The 15361-nt window shown below is 33.1% G+C and overlaps 2 protein-coding genes across 2 annotated transcripts; both read left to right on the forward strand.

Moving 5' to 3' along the window:
• The first annotated feature begins 447 nt into the window (after positions 1-447).
• On the forward strand, positions 448-5835 carry LOC110658282 (protein RETICULATA, chloroplastic). Its single transcript, XM_021815830.2, has 7 exons — positions 448-1362; positions 1548-1643; positions 2627-2847; positions 3093-3162; positions 3246-3325; positions 4072-4136; positions 5506-5835. The coding sequence occupies exons 1-7, from the start codon at positions 772-774 to the stop codon at positions 5697-5699; spliced, it is 1317 nt and encodes a 438-aa protein (XP_021671522.2). The 5' UTR covers positions 448-771; the 3' UTR covers positions 5700-5835.
• A 6989-nt stretch (positions 5836-12824) lies between these two features.
• Positions 12825-15127, forward strand: LOC110658263 (protein NRT1/ PTR FAMILY 2.8). The gene is made up of 3 exons (XM_021815797.2): positions 12825-13117; positions 13207-13424; positions 13541-15127. Exons 1-3 carry the CDS (start codon positions 13000-13002, stop codon positions 14966-14968), a joined length of 1764 nt encoding a protein of 587 aa, XP_021671489.2. The 5' UTR covers positions 12825-12999; the 3' UTR covers positions 14969-15127.
• The last annotated feature ends 234 nt before the right edge of the window (positions 15128-15361 follow it).

Genomic DNA, 15361 nt, shown 5'->3' on the forward strand with positions numbered 1-15361 from the left:
AAAATTAAAAACAAGTGCAACTCAAATTATCTAAATCCAATTTATTTTATTGTATATATTTTATAATTTGTTTTATTGAATTTGATTTCAACCTTCAAATTGACTTGATCAATTTGATTTAAATAAATACATTGAACCGGATCAAAATCAACTCAGGTACACTTCGTGCGTAAGATAGCAAAACCCTGGCCCAGAGATTGCCACACGCTTAGAATACCTCCCACAAGTGCAACGACAGCATCTGTGGCAAGACTCAACAGTGCCAAAGCCCCGACAAAAACAAACCACTTGCAGGTGAAGTGGGTTAATTATTAAGTAAATTAAGAACACTAAAAAATAATACTACCTCTCACAGAAAATGAAACATTTCAGTCTTACATTTTTATAGAAAATGAATTATTTTAATATATATGCACCGACTCACCTAATAATTCCTCTCGCGAGGTGAGGTCCGTGAGGTAAAGCTGAAGTTAACGTCTCCCTAGGCCTCTTTTCCACTCCGTCGCTTCGCCGCCTCCGCCACCAACCACTCTCCGTCTCAGAACACCGCCAGAACCAGCTCCACTTCTCCCATCTCTCTCCCTTTCCCTCTCCCTCTCCATACAAGTTAGATTGTGTTGTTTAAGAAGAGCTCTAATTCGAGTGGTTTTCTGATTCTTGATTAACCGTTAGCGAGTCTTTGTTAGGTGATTACTACTGTATACTTCTGGGTTTATCATCTGAAAAGCATAACTACATTTATTTGTCGACTTCTCTTAGCTGGTCAGGGAAATGGCGGGTTGTCCATCGAGTTTCGGATTATCAAACGCTCTGAATGCTCAAGACGAGGTCTGTATGAGGAGTTGGAAGCCGATGCTCCACAATTATGTTGGGTTCAAAACATTGGTGAGGGAGGTAACTTTCCATGCTTGGGTTAGACATGTCTCTGTTAAGAACCAGAGGTTTCTGGTCTGGAATTCGCAGACATTATCTGAACAGCAATCGGGTGTGGGCAAATCCGTGGTAGTTAAAAATGAAGGCGTGGAGAGTGTAGTAGGGAAAGATGTTAAGATTTTGGAGAAGGGAAATGAATTAGAAACTGATGTTGGTGGCAGTGGAGGGAATAGATTTGACGGGAGTGGAGGAAATGGGAAATATCCAAGTGGTGGAGGTGGAGGTGGCGGCAGCGGTGGCAGTGGTAGCGGCGAGGATGGTGAAAGAGAGGACAAAGGAGAAGAAGAAGAGTTTGGACCCATTATGAAGTTTGATGAGGTTATTAAAGAGACGGAGGCGCAAGGAGCAAGTCTCCCATCTGATATGTTAGAGGCCGCCAAGATTGTGGGGATTCGTAGATTGCTTCTGCTAAGATATTTGGATTTGCAGGTAGTTTGTGATTTCAAGTATGTTGGTGCAGTTAATAGAAGTTGTGAGAGGATTCTGCTTCTGCTTCTGCTTCTTCTGCTGCTGATGTTATTCTTATTATGTGTGTGTGTGTGTGTGTGTGTGTGTGTGTGTGTGTGTGTGTGTGTGTGTTAATATTTAATGGTTCATTTATTTTCTTACCATAGGGGTCTGGGCTTTTGGGTTTTGCAATGAAGTCTTGCTCTATGCTTCGAAACAGAATGTTGGCTGATCCATCTTTCCTCTTCAAAATTGGAACAGAGGTTTGTTAAGCTTCTACTTCTCCCTTTTTTTGGCCTCCCAAGACCTTATCTGTTATAAAAATATTATATTTAGAAATCCACTTAAGATGTTTAGTAAGCACAAAATGTCATTTTTAATTCTATATCATTAATTTGTGGAATGGGTTATCCTCGTGTCAAACTGGTAGAATTGGCAAATGAATTCTACATTTAATATATAAGATACCAAACGTGAGAATTTATTTACAAATTAATTCTATTAACAAAATTCATCAAATCAAATGAATTTCATTCATTTGTTTCGAGTATAATGGAAATATGATTTATGCAAGTTCTGCATCTTTACTGTGTGGACGGGATATAATTGTGCTAAACTGGTCAACTAGCAAATATGTCTAGGTGAGTAGTTTTACCTGTAATCACTATATTTCTGGTTGAATTCTAACATAAAAATTCCCGATTTCAATTTGAGTTTCAATAAGGTCTCTATTGACTTATTATGGTAAAAATTTGGATTTATTTTTTCAGTGATGGCCAAGTAAGACAGCTATAGGATCCTTCTTCATCCTTACAAAAAAATGAAAAATATTTTACTTGGCTGACATATCAGAAATTTGGTAGAAGTGACCTTATTGAAATACAATTTGAAGTTAAGTGATTGTGTTGAAAATTTGAAATTTAGTGACTAATAATTAAATTTAAGTGTAAAATAGCCGTACTATTTAAATCCTATCCTTGAATGGTAAGCTTCAAGAAGTTAGTTATTACTGAAATTTGGAAAGCAGTTGATAATGCATTTAATAGTGAAGTGAATGTGAATATTTACCGTGCATAGTTTGAACACTTCATTGAATTAAAATTGTGGCAATCTTCTCTTGTGGCCTTTTGTTATCAACTTGTCATGTCTAATGACCTTTTTAATGTTCGAGAGCATCTTTAGATGGTTTTGGCATTGTGCCATTTTTCATTTGTTTAAGTTTCCAATATTGGCATAATGCGTGCAGATAGTTATTGATTCTTGCTGTGCTACATTTGCTGAAATTCAAAAGAGGGGTAAAGACTTTTGGGCAGAGTTTGAACTGTATGTTGCAGACCTTTTGGTTGGTGTGGTGGTAAACGTTGCTTTGGTTAGCATGTTAGCACCTTATGCACGTATTGGACAACCATCAGTATCTAAAGGGTTCTTTGGACGGCTATTACACGCTTATGGATCTCTTCCTAGTAGGTTAGTAGTTCATGCCCAATACAATATTTTTGTTTTCTTCATAAACTTTTTTTTTTCCTTTTTTCCTGTTTCTTTTTTCACAAAGAAACTTGTATCGGTCTTCAAGTATTTGATCTACATGTATACTGCATATACCAATCAGCTTATCTTGTGATTGGCATATTCATACTTTAGCATAATCTATCTTGCAGTTCTAGAATATGGTGAATGATTTTTTAGGTTTCTGAAATGGTCATCTGATGCAGTGTCTTTGAAGCTGAAAGGCCTGGATGTAGATACTCTGTACAACAGAGAATTGCAACATATTTCTACAAGGTAAGGTTTTCAAGTAAGTTAATTGAACTAATATGGGAATGCTTCTGGATTTATTATTGACAATCTACACGTTTTGTTTACAGGGAGTCCTATATGGATTTGTTGGCTTTGCTTGTGGTATTATTGGCCAAGGCATTGCAAATCTCATAATGAATGCCAAGCGGTATGACTTGTAACTAGATGCATTTATTTTTTAATTTCCTTGCCTAGTTATGCATTTAATCTTTTACATTGACCATATATATATTGGTTTGTGGATTTAATGAACTTCGTATTATTAATTTTGAGGAGTAAAAATCCAGTAATAAGTTTCATCGTTATTGATGTTAATCCTCCTAGTTGGAACATAAATTCTTCATAAGTCATTAATGTTTTTGTTGGCTTGAAATGGTAATGCCTAATCTAAATGTTATTCTATCTGTTATTAGTAACACTGAAAAAAGAAAAGATGGATTTTTGGTGTGACTGTTACATCTCCAATAGGTATTATGTTCTGTAGCTGCTCTTATTCCCCTTATGTAAATTGGGAATTATTTAGTTATTTAGTCTTATTTAGACAGTTGTAGAACTGTGCAATACGCCGTTATGGTTCTTTTTCAATAGAGCTGTTCTGTATTAAAATTAGTATTTCAGATTTCTGTAATTGACATGTATCCTGATTGAAGAATTCCATGTGCTATATAAATTACCAATGCTTTGTAACAGATGACAAGTATATGGTTTATTTGACTTTTACTTTATCATTTTCTAAGGGAAAACTTTCTGCATCCCCCACAGATTTGTCTTATCTATTGCATATGTTAATGTCTAAGAACATTGCATGTCAAAGTAATTAGCATGCTCTTGACATTTTCCTTAAGCTTGTGTGTCTTTGTGAATCATTCCTTACAAAGTAATTTTATGTGTCAGGAGCATAAAGAAATCAGAAGACGACATTCCTGTACCACCTCTTGTGAAAAGTGCAGCTCTTTGGGGTATGCTTTACTTTATCTGCTTAGATTTGTCTTAGGTTGCCAATTTCATGGACATTAATGCCAATGAACTGGTTTGAATTATTGCAAATTTTTTGTTTAGATGTTTATCTGGTGTTTTACTCAGCTTTTTGATGGCATTTTTCATCATTGTATTTGATCTTGTGATTTGTCCCAATTCTATGTGGTTGTCTTAAGTTACAGTGACTTGTCAATTTCTGGGATAAGATATTATTGTATGTAATATGCACATGGATTTATGAAGTCGATGTCTCTTAGAGCTCTCTAACTTTTGCCAGCTGATTTCTATTGTGTTTGGTTGTCTTGATTGTGAGGTTGAAGGTTCAACATTTACATGCAAGACAATTGTTTTGGAAAATTCAGTTTGGATCGGGTGATTTTTTTTATGCCATAGTTTTATCTTTGCCGTTCAACATGGTCTAGAAGCATTACACATTCCCGAGGATTTAACTCAAAATCGTTTAGAGTGGAGAAGGAGAATCCATATAGCCGACCCTAAATTTTTAGAATAAAGGCTTAGTTGAGTTGAGTTGAGTTGAGTTGAGTTGAGTTGAGTTTTATCTTTGCCGTTGATCCATACCATACTAGGGTAACACTTCTGTTACTGGCAGACCAGAGCTAAACTGTTTCTAGCTTATTTATAGTGAGCCATAATTAGTGAATTAGGGTTGATGCAGTGTAGTTATGCTATAAAGCAACTCATTATTAATGCAATGTAGGCATGGTTTCCAAAATGCTTTACATGGCCTTCCCATCTAGATTTTATATCAGTTGCATGATGGTTATTTGGTCCCCATATTTGTTTGCTGTTATTACCAGTTTTGTTCGCTTGAATCTATATTTGTATATTAAAATATTAAATGCTACTAAAACTCTCTGGCTTGTAGTATGGCCATTCTTGTGCTATGGGTATCTATTTCTTTGAGTGATGCTTGGCAGTCTATTACTCCCCTGTGCTTCATAACCTCCGCAACTTTAACAGCTAAATCATGGCATGCTTCTACAAGTCATCTACACCAAGTAAAAGCCACACTTAAAATCAATTAAGTAATACTACAAAACCTTGGAGTACTATTCCTTGCATTGGTTAATAAATTTCTAGTGTGTGGTACATCTATGCATCCCTAGTGGAATAATGCTTTGTTTCTGCTTGCACTGTCTTTACTGTGTTTTTAGATGCTCTGCATGCACCAGTCATCAAATATTTTTGTTTGCCTCGTCTTTTCCCATCTTTAATGATGATTATACAAGTGATTTTCTAGTTTTAAGTGTTCGCCAACGACTTTCTCTGGGGAGATCCACTGAAGTTTATATTATCACAATAACTGGTTTTTTTGTCCCAAATTTGCAGGTGTTTTTCTTGCAGTTTCTTCCAACACACGCTACCAAATTATTAATGGGCTGGAACGTGTGGTAGAAGCATCACCCTTAGCAAAGCAGGTTCCACCTATTGCAATGGCTTTCACAGTTGGTGTGCGATTTGCCAACAACGTTTATGGTGGAATGCAGTTTGTGGACTGGGCTAGATGGAGTGGGGTTCAATAATGGTGCGTCTCTTATGTTCATGTTTGCTTCAAGCTGTCATGTTGGGATATTGTTAAAATTGTAGTACCATCAAACGAAAAACATTAAACATCCATTTGTAGTAGAATGCCAAGTGCTGGAAAAGCCTGTTGTTTTATGTGGGAACGCTTTTTTCCTTTTTTTACATGAAAAAGCTTTCATTTATACAAGGGAGAAGTTACAGCAAGATAGCTCAAGAAAAAGAGGTACAAACCAATCCAAGTTTACAAAGATCTGACAATAAAGCAACAAAGAACTTGAATACAATTTGGAGGTACAATTAAACAAGTGATATATGCGAGATAGAAACTCAAACTTCTAACTCCTACTCTAGTAGGGATTTGCAACTCAAATTAGGAGAACCACGTTGCAAAATAGCGGTTGGGTTGGAAAGTTCAAGTTCATATTTTGACATAGGATACAAGTTATCCTGCCATTGGGACCGTAATATTTTACACTAGCTTAATTTAGTCTTAGACGAATCCTACAATTCTGATATCATCATTGGAAGTCATAGTGGATGGCTACAAAAATAGGAAAATTATACCTCAAAAACTACCTATTGGGATTGAAGAGTTAAATCCATATTTGCTCTACAATGAAATATGTTTACCTTGTAATTAGGACCACAACAATTGGAGGAATACTAGTCACCGTCTCCATTGATAGTCAATTTCAACACACATATTATTGGTCTACATCATTTATTTTTCTTTAATAGTTACTGATGAATAGACATGTTTGGTGTTTAAAGTGACCATTATTAAAGATGTTGACTAGCATTCCTCCAACAATTGAGCTCAATTTAGATATATTACGCGGTAATAAACCAAGCTTCTCCATTCCATATTAGCAAAATCTGCACTTAAAAGAAAACATTTATTAAAAACGTTACATATTTAAATGTCATTATGGTGCAATGTGCAAATCAAGATCAAACTCGGAAACCTAAAAATTTTTATTTTTATTTGAATTTTTTATTTTCCTAAATAGGTTTTTATTTATATTTCCTAGTTTATTTAGGTCTTTAAAATTTTGTTCCTATTTTGTTGAGGTGTTTTAAATTATCTCTTACTTAGATTAGAACTTTTAAATTTATTCCTACTTAGATTAGGATTTAAAACTCTATAAATACTCATTTTCTTATTCATGAAATTTTCTTGATTAAATCTTGTTTATCTTATGATCTTGGTTTAGATCTTATTTATTTTTAAGGGTTTGATCGTTTGTCGATCATTTTTTACTTTATACGCTACATTAGGTGGTTGAGTATGGATTTAACTCTCATTATGATGGCCAATACTAATGATAATGGTGGCTAATGCAAACTTTATTTGGAGTTGGTGACTATGAGAATAGGAACAATGTATTGGATAAGGCCTAAGGAGATAACATGATAGATTTAACAATTAACCTATTCTTTTAAATTCTGGGTGAGCAAAAGTTGAGAGATCAACTTGAATAAAAAAAAACAAAAAAAACTTGAAGTTGAAGAATCTAAACTTGAAAAATCTGAAATTTTGGTTGTCTTTTGCTATGTTGGATGATGATGATTTGTCACGACCCAATCTATGGATCAGACCGACACTAGGACCTGGGCCAGCCTAAAACCCCCGAGGCCTGTAGTAAGCCTAACTATTCATTAACCCAACTCTAAGGCCAATTTGGGCCCAATTTCAAGAATTCAACCGGACAGAGTCCGGCCACAAAATGGACATTTCAACGGGGAGTTTTTGACTCACCCGACCTGTAAACAAAATAAATACTCAATTGGGGAGCTCAGCTCACCCTTCACATACTCATATCAACATAAAAATAAATGGGAGCTCAGCTCCCTCATCCAGTCCATCAAACATGCATGTGATAATAATTTTACAGGTCCAAAATAACAATTTATATTACAGACCCAAATCAATTAAATATTTCTAGCACATGCGGAAATTCTAGAAATTTATAGAATTACACAAACATGAATAAATAATCTGTGAGGGAGAAAGCAAGTTAACCTCAAAAATATCTTCTTGTGGCCTGGAAAAATATTGAACAGGAGTGAGCGTTCGACTCAGAGAGTAAAATATCAATTTTAACCATAATCTCTATAACTATCTGAAACTAATGCACCCTGTAGAGTGAAATGCAACATCAGCAATAAATTCACATCATAACAGCAAAAAGGTAATTTGAAACACTCACACACCCAGTAATATCAATCATAATATATGGGAGCTGATCCCCTATACAGCTCTCTTAAATCCAACTCGTGTCAAGAATCAAGCCGGACTTTCGCTTAATAAACCAAATCGGGGTCCCAGCGAAGAACTCAAGCCGTGACTACCCCTGAAGGATCGGGTCCCAGCGAAGATCTCAAGCCGTGACTACCCGTCCTATCCATAGTACACACCACATCACACGCACGCCAACGCACACACACTGCTCCAAATTACCACAACAACATCCATGGCACTTTAACAGTTATGAATGCAACATAAAACGTGCCTAGAGTTTAACTACATAGATACATACATATAAATGATGCATGGGCATGCTTAAATATATAATAATATTGAAATTACAATTAAAATTAATATTTTACTCACAGACTTGACAGCGGTCACTGTGGCGGCTGGGCGGAGGAAGAAGGCTGTCTCGGCTCACCTGACAATTACATTACAATTATTTAACACAATTGACTCAATACAAATCATGAAAAGACCAAATACGTCCTAAGTCGTGCCGAAAATCTGGCAGAGTCTCCCCTATACTTAGGACCTACCCAACCTGTAAAAGGGCTCAAAACACACTTCTATATTCGCAACTCTTATATCTATAATTCAATCACATCACACAGCCCCTCCTGGACCCATCAAATCAGTCATCCATCACAATATGTAAAATTTCAATTTAGTCCTTATAATTGATCATTCTTGCAAAAACTACCCAAAAAAGTTCTAAAAATTCTAAAACTTTGCCCCGCGGTCTTTAGCAATATTACTAGGCTATTGCAAAAAGAATCATAATTTTCTGAGCTACCAAGAATATTTTATGGATTTTTAATCCTATTTAAGTACTAAAAAATTACGAAAAAGCAAGGTTCGGGTTTACCTTTGCCGATTCCGACTTGGGAACGCGCTCGGGATGTCTGACAATGGTGGGGTAGCCAAAACCTCGATCCAGTTCGGAAACTTTTCCGGTAGCGGGCCTGTCTAGCCGGAAATTCACAAATCCGGACAACTGTCGAATTTCCGCGAATTGAGGATACCTACACGAAGCCCACAATACGGGGGTTAGTACATAAATTTTATGGAATTTTCTAAGCTCATTTAATACTCGGAAAAACACTGCGAAGTTCCGTGGGACCCACCAAAAAACGGAGTCGGAAAAATTTGAAATTTATGTCGCCGCGAAGCTCTCGACGAGTGGAGCGCTCTGGTACTCTCGGTTTTCTTGTCACAGTTTGCGAGAAATCTAGCCCAAAAGTCAAAATGGGCTAAAACTTCCAGGGCAAAAATTGGACAAACTGCTCAATAGATTTCGGTGTTCTTGGTGTCTATGGAAAGCTCTTGACGAGTAGATGGATTTAGACACAAGACCCGGTCCGATTGGTGGCCGGATCAGCCGGATTTCAGCCGGGAAGATGAAGCGGCGCGCTTGCATCGCCGCGCTTCGGCGCCGTTTTCAGCGCGCACGGTGGCTTGGGACTACTGGGATGGGCGCCGCGAGTGGGTGGCAGGAGGCGGCGCGGCAAGGAGAGGAGGGAGGAGAGAGAAAACGGGAGAGAAGGGGAGGGAGGTCGGGACGCGCGCAGGGAGGAGGAAGAAAAAGAAGAAGACCGGTCCGATTCGGCCGGTTCGATTTAAGATACAAAATTTTGAATTTTTACTCTGCCTTGGGACCGAAAACGAGGTCCAAAAATTCCGAAAAAATTCTAGAAAACTCAGAAAAATTTGTAGACTCTAAATATATTTTTAGTTTTGCCACGTGGTCTTTAAATAAATTTTTAAAAATCATCAAAGTTTATATTTTCGGAAAATCGAACCCGATTTTTAAAATCTGAAAAATCTCAAATAATTTCTTAAAATTTAAATAAAATTAAAATATCAATAATACTCATAAAATAATAAAATTTAAAATTTTGGGGTGTTACAAGTTGGGCGTTAAAATTTTTTGATCAATCTATTCTAGAAAAAGAAGTTGCAATGAAATAGAGTAAGAGAAACTTGAACAAACTATGGAGTTTTTAATGGAAATTGAAAATGAACAATCCAATGAAACAATAGTGGAAATTGAAGAAACTCAAATCATGGAGTTTATAGAAATTGAAGATTTTTCTAATTTTTTTAATTTTTATTGCTTTCTTTAATTATATTTATCCAAATGTTACAATGGATGTAAAGGACAATGTGAAATTATTCAATTTAATTTTGATATCATTCAAGAAGGAGACATGGTGTAATATTCTATTGTAATCTTTTCTTTTTCAACACTTTAAAATTCGATGTTTAATTCACTAGAAAATGTGGATGAATGACGCAATATGCAAATCAAGACTAAATCGGAAGGCCTGTGTTTTCCTATTTTCACAAGGATTTATATTTTTAATTAAATTTTTTATTTTTCTAGATAGGTTTTTATTTATATTTTTTAATTTATTTAGGAATCTAAAATTTTATTTCTATTTAGTTTAGGTCTTTTAAATTATTCCTACTTAGATTAAAACTTTAAATTTATTCTTACTAAGATTAGGATTTAAAACTATATAAATACTCATTATATTCTTGTACAAGTTTTCAGAATTATTTATAAAGTTTTCAACACTTTATTTTATTCCTAATTTCTAGATTCAATCTTGTTTATTTTAATGTTTTAAATTAGACATTATTTATTTTCAAGGATTTGATTATGTGTCGATTTTTTCCGTACTAAATACTGTATTAAAAAATTATAATGAAAATATCACTTTAAGTAGTTTTTTTTTAAAGTAAAAATATTCCATTAATTAAAAATAAAATATAAAAATCTAAATCATCATATTGTATTTTTTATATAAATAAAATTAATTACTTAAAAAATATTATAAAAAATTTAAAAAATTTGATAAATTTATTGTAGCTTGAGACATGATGAGCGAGAGTTTAAGATCAGAGGAGAAGTATTAAGTTTTAGAGTTAATGGAAAGAAATTAGGTTTATTATTTTTTTCATTTAATTATTTTCCTTTAATATATATATTTTTTTATTTCTTTTATGATTATGTGTTTGGAATGAGGGTATTTTGATAATTTTGTATGCTTTAATAGATTTAACTTCTGTAATTAACAATGAAATATGCAAAAACTGAATAGAATCATTGAAGTGTTAATGAATTTTTTTTTTCTCTTGAAATAAATTGTTAATGAAATCAGTTTATAGGAATCAATTAATTTGATAATTTTTAAAGATTAAATAGTAATTTATTCTAAAACTTAAAAAATATTTTAATCTATATGTATATATTAGGATTGTGCATGATTTTTAAGGTTTCTAAATTGAATAAAAAAATTATATCGAATCGAAATTATTTTGATATTTTTAATTCGATTCTGATTCTTCATTGAGAATCAAATTGAAAATGAACCGAAATCAAACTGGAATAGAATTAAGAATCAAATTTATACATATGTTTTTCTATTTTTTTAATTTATTATATGCTTTTAATACAATTATATATATATATATGTTTAATTATAAACTAAATATAACCTTATATTATATTTTATTTCTCTATATTTTCTTAATAATTTTAGTAATAAATACATTAAATTACCTCATAATTCTTAATTATATATATATATATATATATATAATTATATTTATATTTTATAATTAAATATTATATAATTAATAAATAATTAAAAATATATTATATAATATATTATGCATGAGTAATCCAATTTAAAATTTAAATGTTAATTTAAATATAATTTTTTTAAGAATATAATTTCATAAAATTGTTTCATAAATGAACCGTAATCATACCGATTTAGAACCTAAAAATCGAGAATCGTGCCAATTTAAAACTGAAACAATAAAAAATTAAATTAAAATTATATTAAAATTTTAATTTAATTTTGATTCTTAAGCGAAACGGTACACCCTTGATATGCATGTACAAATATCTTTGGATATTACTTATTATTAGTTACTTTGCGGTTGGATTATTAAACCGATAGCTTGGATGATCAAATTTAGTTGTTTTTGAATTTCACAATTTTATAAATAATTCTAATATTATTAAATTAAAATTCAATTAATTTGATAAAAAAATGTGTTACTTATTTGATTATTATTATTATTATTATTTTTAGCTATCTAAAAATATAATTAAATTGATCAATTTTTATTAATATGTAAATTATCATTAATAATAATATAATTAATTCTTTTATCCGTGTATTGGTAAATTATTTATTTTTTAATAATTTAAATAAAAGAGTGAGTTATTTTTTAAAAATATATTAACATATATAATAAAATAATTTAATATGTATATTTTATATTTTTATAATCATATTATAATAATAAAATTCTTAATTAATTATAATTTTATTTTAAGTACTAATAAATTAATAAATGGATTAATATATTAGATTTTATTATTTTTAAATTATTTGACATATACTAATAAAAAAAATAAATAAAGTAAAACAAAATTATATGTCATTATTAAAATTTTTAATAATTAAATATAATAAAAAATGCTTTTAAAAATAAATGCTAATATTTTATAAATAATTTTTAGTGAATAGTTATTAAATATAAATATGTATATGTTAATATAATTTTAAAATATAATTAACTTTTTTTTAAATTAAAAATTTTTAAATAAAAAAGTAAAAATAAGTTAATTATTATATAATAAAATATAAAAATAAAAATAAAAATTATACCGATATTTTTTTAAGTAATTTTATTTTATTAGGTGGCATATATATATATATATATATATATATATATATATATATATATATATATATATATATACATATTTTACATATATTAGTAATAATATATAAACTATATATATTTGTTAATAACTGACTGTTGCACCAAGCAATGGAGCCCAAGAAACAGAAATAACTTCCATAACACAACACACTATATGAGGTCGCGCGTAACCATAAGCTGCTGCCAAAGATCTAGCCTAAAATAATGGAAAATGTACAAGAATCAAATTAAGCAGGAAGGAAGGAGATGAAGAAGAGAAAGTGAACGCTGAGAACAGAGAAGCCGAAAGAGAAAGGAAGATGGAAGATATGATCATTGCTTCTTCTTCTTCAAGGGAGGCAATCTCTGCTGCTCCTCCTTCTGTTTCTTCTCCTAAGAAGGCTGCTGGAGGATGGAGATCCATAAAATACATTCTTGGTAATAAAGAATTGCATAATTTAATGATCTGATGAATGGTTTCATGTGCTTATATGTGTTCTGATTTGTGTTTGATTTATTTTTCCAAGGGAATGAGTCCTTCGAGAAGTTAGCTTCAATGGGTTTGATAGCCAATCTAACAGTTTATCTACAGACCCAGTACAATATGGATGGGATTCTCGTGGTTAATGTATTCAATGTTTGGTCTGGTTCCTCTAATCTTACACCATTAGCTGGTGCTTTCTTATCTGATGCATATCTGGGCAGGTTCTGCACTCTTCTATACGGTTCCATATCATCTTTCCTGGTATCATCATCTGCATTTCTCTTCAGATCCATAGTTTTCTTCGTGAATTTTGTGTGCTTCCTTGATTCAGGATTATGAGCATTTACATGTTTTAATTTTTTTTTTTTTTTTACCAGGGCATGGTGATCATCACTCTCACCGCAGGTGTACATGATTTAAGACCAGTCAGCTGCCATGGAGAAACCAATTGCGAACAGCCTCACAGTTGGCAGCTTGCTATCCTCTTTGTGGGTCTTGCATTGCTTGCTATTGGAGCAGGAGGGATTAGGCCTTGCAACATTGCTTTTGGAGCTGATCAATTCGACACGAGAACAGAATCTGGAAGAGCCCAACTAGCGAGCTTCTTCAACTGGTGGTACTTCTCTTTCACTGTAGCTCTCATTATAGCTCTCACAGTGGTGGTCTACGTTCAGACCAATGTCAGTTGGGTTGTTGGTTATGCCATTCCAGCTGCTTGTCTGTTCTTCTCTATTTCAGTTTTCTTGATTGGTAGAAACACTTACATGATCAAGAAGGCGCAAGGAAGCGTTTTTGTTGACATTTTCAAAGTGATTGTAGCTGCCTTGAAGAAACGCAGTCTTGAATTGGCTTCTGGGCATTCCCTTTATGATCCTTCAATGGTTGAATGGGACCAGCAAGAATCAAAACTTGATCACACTGATAAATTTAAGTTCTTCGATAAGGCTGCTATACTTGCTGATCCAAGCGAACTGAATGAAAATGGCATGCCCAGAAATTCTTGGAGACTATGTAGTGTGCATCAGGTGGAACAGCTAAAACTGCTGCTAGGAGTAGTGCCAGTTTGGTTTACAGGAATTTGTTGCTTTATTACCATGGACCAAATGAGTACTTTTGGGTTGATGCAAGCAATTCAATCAAACAACTCCATAGGCAATTTCAAAATTCCACCAGGCTGGATGGGCCTCAGTTCGATGATTGCCCTTTCAATCTGGATCTTCATTTATGAGAAAATTTACCTGGTTCAAGCAAATAAAAGTTCTAAGAAAGACAAAAGATTGACGATGAGACAGAGAATCAACATTGGTATTATAATGGCAATTCTATGTATGTTGGTAGCTGCAGGTGTTGAGAAGAAGCGCCGGGACTTGGCTTTGAAAAATGGCTCCCTCGTGTCACCTATGCATATTCTGGTGCTCATTCCACAGTTTGCCTTGTCGGGTTTAAACGAAGCATTCACTGCGGTTGCTGTTATGGAATTCTTTAGCACTCATTTGCCAGAAAGCATGAGAACAATTGCTGGGGCAATCTTCTTTCTCAGCCTGTCTGCAGCTAGTTACCTGAACACGGCTCTTGTCAATTTAGTCCATCATTTGACAGGGAGGAATGGAAAATCACCATGGTTGGGAGGCCATGATCTTAATAAAATTAGAGTGGAGAACTATTACTACCTTACTGCTGGTCTAGCAGCTTTGAATCTCCTATATTTCAATCTTTTTTCATACCGTTATGTGAAGAACAATGCTGATGTAACCGAATCATCAAGACAAGAGGAAAATGATTTAGAGAAGAAAGCTACTGCTTAATTTGTTTTGATTTCCTTTCTGAAGCCTTAAGTATTATTCTATTGTCTATCTGTTTCCTTAGTCAGCAACTTCAGTCTCATAAGTAATTGTTTCTTTCTTTTGATTGGATTAATTGATTTATAATTAAGGAGAGAGTAATCTAATGTTTTTAGCTTGAAATTCAATTCAATGGACATGAAAGCAGATAGAAATTTTGCTTCTTTATTGAGAACTGCACACCAATATGGCCTTTATGCCTGCATCTATGCTGAATCATCCTTCAGTCCTGGACTGTGAATTGTTACTTGTGAGGCTTCTACTCATGTAAGTGCTATGCATACATATATAATATTGTAGGATAAGGATAGAAATACTTAGTTCAATACACCTATCTTTAGATGAGATACTCTTTTT

The sequence above is a fragment of the Hevea brasiliensis genome, chromosome 3 (genome assembly GCF_030052815.1).
Source record: "Hevea brasiliensis isolate MT/VB/25A 57/8 chromosome 3, ASM3005281v1, whole genome shotgun sequence".
NCBI lineage: Eukaryota > Viridiplantae > Streptophyta > Magnoliopsida > Malpighiales > Euphorbiaceae > Hevea > Hevea brasiliensis.